Genomic DNA, 10680 nt, shown 5'->3' with positions numbered 1-10680 from the left:
TGTGATTAACAAATGAAGTCATCATCAAGATCAGAGTTTGCTTGTGCCAGTGACAGAGGAAAAGGGTTGGGGCTTTTGAACCAATTGAACCAATATTGAAGGTGACATGTTAGTCTTAGTGTATTTCGTTAGATATGTTAGATAACCTTAGTGTTTTCTCGAGTGTATGAAAAAAACTGTTACATATGTATTTTACGGTGGGATTCTCAATGAAATTTGTCTGAGATCCTCCGGCCTTGCTTCTTGGGAGAGATTCCCTGAGAACTGCTCGGGAAGATCTCCTGGCTGTGATTAAAGCATTTAAAGGACATCTGCAGGTCTGTTTGTCAATTTATTCCTGCGCAGGAAGCTAGTTTTAGGAAGTAAGTTAGTTTAGGGGAACAAGTTAGACTAGGTGAGATATCCAAGTGAGGACGTCGCCAGGAGACGAGACTCAGATATCAGGTGGGGACGTCGCCAGGAGACGAGACCCAGGTACAGAGTTGGGTGTCCATTTGAAGACACCCCAGATAGTTAGGTTTAGGAAAAATCTACCACAGTCCACATTGTTTTGAACCATGCTGTATGTGTGTTGCGATCAGGGCCGTCCCAAACATGGGGCTCTATTTGTAATGAGTTCATTGTCAAACTCCAAAATTAGTTCATTTTTAATTCTTAAAAAACGCTATTATTTTATTTTAAAAAGTTAATTATATTGGCAAAATATTTTAGTTTGTCTTGTATATATATATATATATATTTCCATTAGATCAGATAATATTTTAAGCTGTCATATGTTCATGTTACAACATGCCCCTCATATGTTAAAATGTGCCCCAGCTATGGGGCATGTTGTCACATTTTATATCTATTTTTCAGGGTAAATAAAGAAAAAAATAAACACTGTAATAAAAAAAGCACAAAAAAGCACATAATTCAATTAGACTAGTAAAAATGAATGAACAAAATTAATACTCTAAACTCAATGTGGATTTAAACAAACTAAGAAAGTCAAAAAGTGTTAGGTTGTGCTCTGCTGTTCCCTACATCATGTAATATTCATTTTGTTTGCTGTGGGACAATGACCATCAATACACTAAAAATAAAACATACAATGATCATAAAAATGTATCATTTTATTTGTGTGCTGTAATCCACATCTTTATAATTCATGCTCAAATGTTCATTGCTTCATCAACAATTGCTGAACAACATCATAAGGAACTCTGGAAACAGACAATGTAAACTGACAACAATGTGACATTTCCTTTCTGCTGTTTATTTTTTTTTTTTTTCTTTCAGAAATGTCTGATAGAAACTTATTTTCTCAGCACACTTATGTAGAAATGAAAGTAAAAGTGTGGCAGGTTCAGGAAATGTAGATATATGAGGAAACAGTTATCAAACAGTGCATAAGTCTTCTCAACTTGACAGCTGAATCGACGACAGTCTCCTGTTCCACACAGACTTTATACCTATAAGGTAACTTCCTTCAATTTATTATGATGCTTAAAAAATGTAAAAAATAGTTTAACAATCCAAAGAAATACAACAACAATATTGTTGTTTAATTTATCCAACAAACATTTGACAAAGCAAGAAAAGCACTCATTAAAAAGCCATTATTAAAAGGTCTATACCATTAAAAACACAACTGAAGTGTTGTATTTTATTATTATATTATCATTATTTAGAATCCCTATGTATTTTACATAAAGTGTGGTTCTACCACACATACATTTACTTTATATTTGGACAGACACTTATTTAGTGACGTTTCGACAGTAAATGTATGATAATGACGTATTGACAACATACACAATTTAACTATATAATGTTAAACAAAAACACACTTTCATGTCTAAAAATTAATAACATTTCTCTAATTGTTTAATGATTACATCATGTAATATTTATTTTGTTTGCTGTGGGACAATGACCATAAAATACACTAAAAACACAAAATAAAATGATCATAAATATTTGTTATTTGTGAGCTGTAATCTGAGGATGTGGTCTTGTAGCTGGCTTCTGCTTGCTTGTAGGATCTCTCTCTCTCTCTCTCTCTCTCTCTCTCTCTCTCTCTCTCTCTCTCTCTCTCTCTCTCTCTCTCTCTCTCTCCAAAAGATCTTTCACCCCTGAGAGCTCTAAAGACCCGCTTTTATAATCACTATTGAAACACATTATCTCTACATTTACACACGTTTCTTCTTCTTGGGTTAACATATTTCTTGCTTGCGTTAATTGCTACATTACTTGCGTCAATGCTCTATTTACTGGCATCAATACATTTCTTTGGGTTTCCGTCCATGGCATTAGCAATACACACATTCTTTACTGTACATGTTATCAGATTTCTCCTTGTCTTCATATTTGGCAGTTACACACAACAATGCTCTTCTCCCCCCAGAACCCATGTTCAACCACAATGCACCATCTTTACAGGGTGTGGTGTACACGTAAGTGCACAGTGTGTGCTTTTGTCACCCTATGCAAACTTCATGGCCCCTAAAAAATCTCCAAGATCTTTGATTTTCTGCTTTTTGTTATTTCTTTTCTTATCATTTAGATATTTTTCTAATTGTTGCATTTTATTTATTTCTTTTTATTCTCTATAAAAGTGGTTATGCTTATGCCAGATGCTTCTCTAGAATTATACGGCTTTTGTAGTCATGGCCATCATAAGCACACGTTAACGGGTCAAACATATCTTAGATTGCAAAAAAAAAAAAAAAAAAAAATTCTGACAGCTACGTTAACTCCTTCCTATTTAAAGAGAGCTCGAAACTTTTGACTGTTCACGCTGTCATCTTGCCGGAGCCCTTTCTAAACAAAAACACATGACTGCTATCAAAACAGTACAAACTACAGGATGTAATAAGCCCTTCTGTGTTACCCTGCATTGGAGACTTTTATACTGTTTTTTGCAATTAAAGATAATTAATGCGTAAACTATTTATTTGTTCTATCATATCTATCATGTCTGTTGTCCTATTAAAAATAATAATTAATAATAAAATGACAATGGAAATGATTTATTGTAGTTTTTAAATCAAGACATTATCAGATATCACATTAAAAGGCCTACACTAACTGTCACAAATGGTAGAGCAAGAATGAGATAAGCAAGATCTTTATTCAGCAGTAACATTGTTAAATACAAAAAACAAAACAAAAGAAACAATTTGCAGGAATAGCAAATTACAAACAGAACAACCAGTGTACATTGGTGACAGCAGACAACGAACAGAACAAACATAGGGTTTAAATACAAAAGTAAAGAAGTGAGACACAGGTGATACAACTTGGAAAAGCTGTGTTATCCTCATTATCTTTTGTGTATAAGTTATGTGTGTTTCCATTTTAGTTTGTCTGGTCACGTTTACTGTGTCTTTATTCATGTCTTCCTGAAAACACCCCCTGACAAAAGGCCTGTTTGTCAGAACCTCCATTTTCACCAAAAGGTGACAAGTATTATCGGTAATTTAGGAAAGCTGACCAATGATCATAAATATCGCTGGTAATGATCTTAATTTCACGACAAATTTCAAACAAAATAGAAATTAATTCTTTGATGACTTTAGATGATTTGATTGGTCAACTTTCAAATTTTGAGTATATATACATATCAGCTAAATATGCACGCTTGTTTTTTTCTTTTCTCTTCTCGTCTTTTTTTTTTTTTTGTCAGATCATGTATGCAGTTGTCACCCTGCAAGACTCAAATGAGGTGATGGTGGCACCATCACACTGGTTGAGCTCAGACAAGAAACAAAGTTACTGGCCTCCATTCAGATCACCAGAGAAGTGCATGGAAGCTGTTCAGAAGAGACTTAAACCTGAAACAGGAGGGAAACCATGGGAGAAATTAAATATTAGCTTTCACACAGAATATGGTAATGGTCACTAATTTAAAATAATTGTTTAAATTTTGGATTTTTTTATTAAGTTCTCAAATAATATATAATAAAATAGTTCTCTTATTGCAGTCTCTTTTGATAAGGCTAAAGAGGGGCAAAAGGTAATTACAGAACAGAAAGAACGGTAAGTAATACAATTTGTTTAAAGTATTTTACCTATTAAAAGATCCATTAATTAATTTGTACTGATTTGTTAAAGTATTGTTTATTTTCGAATAAAGATCGTATCTATTAGCCACTGGATTTCCTCGAATACAAAAAAGACAAAGACCTGAAAGCACTCAAGACATGTCAAAAAACCCACTTCCTACACCATCTACATCTACATCCAGACTGTCAGCTGATGGTGAGTCAGTTTCTTTTGTCATAATCAGAAGTTTTGTCTTTTCTCTCTCTTTTTTTTTTTTTTTGTAATTACAGCAAAACTCATTTTACACAACAGACCAGGATGATCTCCTCCAAATGCTGAGAGACATCAAGAGCACAGTCCAGGAAAACTCTTCTATGTTAAAGAAACTACTGAAAGTCAATACGGTTTCTGAAGCCCCCAGCAGTAGCAGCTTGTCCACTGAAGATGTTAAAACAAGCCTAAATCTGCCTCTTAGAACCTTTGAAGATGTGGTCAGGACTGAAAATGAGCTCAGAAATGCAACGAAACGCCAAACATATGTGAGTCAACACAGCATTTCAAGAAAGGGATAATGTACACTCTGACCTGTAACACCTGTAAGGGGTTTATTTTTTAATAATGACGGCACATATCCTGCTTTTTCCACGACTACTTAATAAATAAATAAATAAAATGGACATTAAATATAGTGCCCTATCTTACACCCGGCGCAATGCAGCACTAAGCGCGACGCAAATGTTTTTTGCTAGTTTCAGTCTGACGCAGTTATCATTTTCACGTCCTGCGCCACGTTGTTTAAACATAGACAAGTAAAACCTGGTCTAAAGTCAATGGCGCAATTTTTTTTTTTTTGGTTATTTAATGAGCGCATTAGTAATGTGCGCTAGGCGGGTCCACAACACGCATACACTCTGCTTATTAAACACACAGGGACGCACAGCAGCACACAAACATGACAAATATTTAAAATAAAAGGATTACAATGTAAAAGATTATTATTATGTAGTCTACGGGACAAGTCGGATCCAATTTCCACCATATCTTTATGTAGGCTAGATGGTCTGCTAGCACACATGTACCTCACGCACGAGCAGATACATTTGCGCTCTGGAGACGCGTTTGGTTTTTCCACTATCAAATTCCTCATGTAAATAGCAAGTCTGCCATGGAGCAAACGCAAATGACATTTAAATGGAATGGGAGAGGAGACTCTGATTGGTTTAACGCACGTAAATCCCCAAATACACCCATTACTCATTAAGAGAATAGGGACAACCCTTTTAGATTATGCGCCGGGCTCACCAACCATATACACTCACCTAAAGGATTATTAGGAACACCTGTTCAATTTCTCATTAATGCAATTATCTAATCAACCAATCGCATGGCAGTTGCTTCAATGCATTTAGGGGTGTGGTCCTGGTCAAGACAATCTCCTGAACTCCAAACTGAATGTCAGAATGGGAAAGAAAGGTGATTTAAGATATTTTGAGCGTGGCATGGTTGTTGGTGCCAGACGGGCTGGTCTGAGTATTTCACAATCTGCTCAGTTACTGGGATTTTCATGCACAACCATTTCTAGGGTTTACAAAGAATGGTGTGAAAAGGGAAAAACATCCAGTATGCGGCAGTCCTGTGGGCGAAAATGCCTTGTTGATGCTAGAGGTCAGAGGAGAATGGGCCGACTGATTCAAGCTGATAGAAGAGCAACTTTTACTGAAATAACCACTAGTTACAACCGAGGTATGCAGCAAAGCATTTGTGAAGCCACAACACGCACAACCTTGAGGCGGATGGGCTACAACAGCAGAAGACCCCACCGGGTACCACTCATCTCCACTACAAATAGGAAAAAGAGGCTTCAATTTGCACGAGCTCACCAAAATTGGACAGTTGAAGACTGGAAAAATGTTGCCTGGTCTGATGAGTCTCGATTTCTGTTGAGACATTCAGATGGTAGAGTCAGAATTTGGCGTAAACAGAATGAGAACATGGATCCATCATGCCTTGTTACCACTGTGCAGGCTGGTGGTGGTGGTGTAATGGTGTGGGGGATGTTTTCTTGGCACACTTTAGGCCCCTTAGTGCCAATTGGGCATCGTTTAAATGCCACGGCCTACCTGAGCATTGTTTCTGACCATGTCCATCCCTTTATGACCACCATGTACCCATCCTCTAATGGCTACTTCCAGCAGGATAATGCACCATGTCACAAAGCTAGAATCATTTCAAATTGGTTTCTTGAACATGACTAGCACTTTAATTGTGATGGTCCAACAGACATGCTACTGACTATAAATATTTTTGCAAGAACATGTCAACTTATTTTAAACCTAACCCAACCAGTCTACTAATACTCTACTAACACTCTAATGATAGTTTGTTGACAATGTAGGTGCAATGTTACTTATAGTTAATGGAACGTGTTAAAGGGACCATCAAAATAAAGTGAAACTGCATTTTCTTTACAGGTAAAATATCTGTCAAGGCTTGGAGGTTTTGGGCCCAAGGATGTGGTTAAGAATATTATGCAGCAAGTCCTAACAGATGATCTGGCGAAGGAGTTCAACTGGCAGGGCAGAGGAGATAAAAAGCCCTTCTCTAAGCTTATTTTAACAGATGTAATCCGAGGTAAACTCACTGCTGCATGAACACTTCCCACATACCAAGAAAGTTTGTATTTACTTATGTTTTGTCTGTATTCAATCAATTGGTGAACTATTGAAGACTTAAAAATCATGGTTTCCCCCATTATGGTTGAATCACGGATGCTACACCAGTTACTTTTGCCAAGAGATCTCTATTTATTATGTATCATGTCAGACAGAGAGAAACAGGCATATAAGAATATAAGCCTACATGAGAGGTCTTCCAGATTTCTCTGTTCCCCATTTCTCTATCTTATCACCCCATCATGCTAGCTGTAAATGGTTTCTCTGGGTTTCTCCTTCCTTACCCCGTCATCTCTATGTTTCCTTCCTCTCATGCCCTCATGCCTTTATGTTTCTCTGAGGCGGTACAGTAAGTTTGAGCTTATATACATTACAGAGAGACTTACAGCTTCCTTTTAAGGTATCAAAAACATATAGCTTATGTTTAAAAATGGAATTTACCCAATGCTTTCACATGGTACAATCCACTATCCCTCTGTGTATACATTAATACATGAGTGGTATACATGCATACATGGTACATTTGCATCAGTTGAAACATTAATTTTTTTCGCAAAGAGCATACCAACTGTACACATTTGAAGCATCATCATCATTGGAACTCTCTGGAAAGTGAACATTGCATACCTCTAAGCAAAATATAACTCAACCAGCTCTCTGGTCAGCAAATAAGTACAAGTCTGACTTCACATTATGAAATTATTAAAAAAAATAATAAAGAAAAATAAAATAAAAAAATAACAAATTTTTAGTCTTCATTGTGATCTCTGCCAATATGATCTTTAAAGTGTACAAGAGCGCTTGTGAGTTTGAAGGACCACCATCCGACATATTTCCAATTCATTCTTCGGGTTTACTCTTTCAGATGCTGCATCAAAACACAGTGTACTGAGGGCAGACTGTGAAACTGAAATAAAAACGCATTTGTGGTACACAACTGATCGAATTGATCGGAAGAGACCAAGAGTTTGTGGAGGTGAGTGATATTGATATTATGAACAAGTGATATTATGTAATGTTGTCATACGTTCTATAGGTCGATTCTATGATGGTTGAGTCAAGGCATCTATGTTAAGAAGATCATCTTCAGTTGTTTAATGGTCATTGTATACTTTGTATAAATACCTCCTTCCCCTGCAGATGTGACTTCAGAAGTGACTTCTCCCACCAGTGATGGAGGACTCGAGTCCTGGTCTCGGACCTCGGGGTGTGAATTGTGCTGAAAAAAAAACAAACGTTTGCCTTATCTTCTCTCAAAAGCGTTCCGCACATTCAGCTGACATTTACTACAATTTCAATGAACGAAAAAAACTAGTGATGAAATGTTTTCTGTGTTGACACAAATCTTGTGCGATGTCCTGTCCTAAACTGCCGAGATAATCACACAACACGTGCCGTAGGCTACACGTCCATTAATGACACGTCCGATTCACTAACTAATGACTCCTTTGAACCAATTCACTTTAATGAATGGTTAAAACAACTGTCCATCTGTCCAACAACGAACTCACGAGACATCTGAATCGGTGTATAACAAATCGGTAACACTTTACAATAATGTTCCATTTATTAAAGGGTCATGAAACCCTAAACCAAAATTTCTGTGATTTTAAAAGAGGTATGTGTGTTGAACACCATTGAAGACAATGTTAGCATCTGTTAGATTTAATAGTAGGGGGAAAATTGTTAAGTTTTATTTTTTTTCCACTATTTTCATCTGCCTGGTGTCCACGTCACAGCAGAGCACTATAGAGACAGAGCGCAACGCGTCATAATCTAAAGACCACGCCCACCGGGGGGGAAAACAATCCAACGGTCTCCATTGACTTTGCATTGCGAGAGGCTGCCTCCTTGTCATTTATGACTTATAACAAAAGACAGAAAAATGCCTAAAAGCTGCTGTGTGACAAACAAACTAAAAAAAAACAGAAATAAGTTTTTATAATCTGTCGACTCCAAAAAAACGAGCGTTTAAGGACACAAAAGTGGGTACAGGCTGGAACGAATGGGTAAATTAGGATCCTGACACTCAGTAGGCCTATGCACTAAAATTGCAGTAAACATTTTGTCACTGGTAAGTCAAATATCCAAATGTCAGTTTTATATATTATATTTCTGTAAGCTAAGCTATACTGTCACCGATTACGTTCCCTGCTCCAGTAGTATATGAAACCGTTTCAATTGCCTGCCCACTTTTGTGTCCTTAAATGCTTTTGGGGTCCACAGATTATAAAAACTTATTTCTGGGTTTTTTAGCTTGTTTGCTGTACACCTTGTCACATAGCAGCTTTTCAACATTGTTTTGTTTTTTGTTATAAGTCAGAAATGACAAGGAGGCTGCCTCTCGCAATGCAAAGTCAATGGAGACGGTTGGATTGTCCCCATGTGAAAGCAGCCATGTGACTTCCCACAGAGGAAAAACAAGATAGCAAATGTGCTCTGAGATTCCCCACTCCAACCAAATTTGGGAGAAGATAATTTAAAAGTCACTTGCTCCACTCTCCCACAAGTGTTGAGTTGGATTTATTTGTTTCTATTAGCCTAAATTAGCAAAATGTGAATCTAACATAAAATCAATCCTAAATCTAGATAAAATGTTATAAGATAAAAAAAATAAATAACAAAAGTATATCCCAAGAACACAACACTTTTTTTCCCACACAACATTTTTGGTATAATAAGATAAAATAATAAATTTTATGAATATATTTCAAGAACACACTTCACATAACATTGTAATATTTTACAAAACTCAATCAATATTTATTTTCATAGTACCCCCCACTGGTAGATTCAAGTTCAAGTTGATTTTATTTATACAGCACATTTTATATCAACCACTGACTGACCTAAGTGCTTTACAGAACTACAAAATTAAAAGAGAATAATACTTGCATAACAGCACAACACAGATAAGTGCAGCAAAGCTAAGAGCAGCCTTAAACAGGAGTAGCAAAAACATTATCGGACTTAAACAGAAATGGCAAAAAAGTATCAGACTTATCAATAATAAAACAGAAATGGCAGTGTCAGACTCTGGTAAAAAGGAAGGTTTCAGATCGTACATTCTGTCAATGCGAGTTGTACGTCATTAAAAAATTGTCTTTTTATAACTGTTCGCGGTACAGATAAGGCCTAGCACTATAGCTATAACAAATGAAACAACTCTTGTTGACTAACAGCTGTTAGAGCTGCTAGAGTATTCATTTTGTTCATTTGTGTTAAATAAAAAGCGATTTGGCGCTGAAATATGTTACTTTTGAAATCATGCTGAGTGTTCGTAGTCGCTGCTGCTGTCAATTTAGTGACAAGCAGTTTCTCTAAATAACGCTGCCTAGCATATTTATTTAGTCTCTCCCGATAGAGCCCGTTACGCTTCCTCCTAATCCATATCTTCCCAAGAAACTGTGGCGTATCGCTAAAATGCAAACGCATATCAAGCTGCTCTTTCTCTCTCTTTTGCTATTTCTCTCGGCCTCACTGTAGAAGTAACCATGGCAACGGATAGCATTACCACATAAAATGGTGGTGCCTTCCCGGAATGCAAACTGCGTGAAAAGATCGTTCGTGACGTGACGTTGTGGTGAATAATCCGGTCACTTTGGTGTGATGAGTCCGGGCTTAGGAACATTAGTGCCTGGTTACAAATCATACAAAATCATTTTATTATAGAAGGCGTTTGTACTACGTTATAACGAGTCATTAATGTATTTAATGTATTTTAAATTATACGTTTCATATATTTAAACGAAGCTATAGATTGTGAAATTAAACATTAGTTTTTAGTTAGCTTAGATAATAGCATAGCATACAGCTAATGTTATCCGATTTTAGCTAACTAAAAAACACACTAACAACGAGAAACAAACATCTTCTATAATAAAATGATTTTGTATGATTTGTAACCAGGCACTAAAGCGATTACCCATAAAACGTGCTTTGAACCAATCGGATTGCTTGGGTCCTAAGCGCCAAGCGG

General features: G+C 36.5%; 1 protein-coding gene across 1 annotated transcript; it reads left to right on the top strand.

Annotated features, from left to right (window-relative positions):
- Positions 1-1357: 1357 nt before the first annotated feature.
- Positions 1358-8391, top strand: LOC307163530 (uncharacterized protein). Its single transcript, XM_079879604.1, has 8 exons — positions 1358-1461; positions 3671-3875; positions 3969-4023; positions 4121-4245; positions 4342-4568; positions 6501-6660; positions 7567-7677; positions 7842-8391. Exons 2-8 carry the CDS (start codon positions 3674-3676, stop codon positions 7922-7924), a joined length of 963 nt encoding a protein of 320 aa, XP_079735730.1. The 5' UTR covers positions 1358-1461; positions 3671-3673; the 3' UTR covers positions 7925-8391.
- The last annotated feature ends 2289 nt before the right edge of the window (positions 8392-10680 follow it).

This window comes from Squalius cephalus, assembly GCF_949319135.1.
Source record: "Squalius cephalus genome assembly, chromosome: 8".
Taxonomy (NCBI): Eukaryota; Metazoa; Chordata; class Actinopteri; order Cypriniformes; family Leuciscidae; genus Squalius; species Squalius cephalus.
This window is presented reverse-complemented; position numbering and strand designations above follow the sequence as displayed.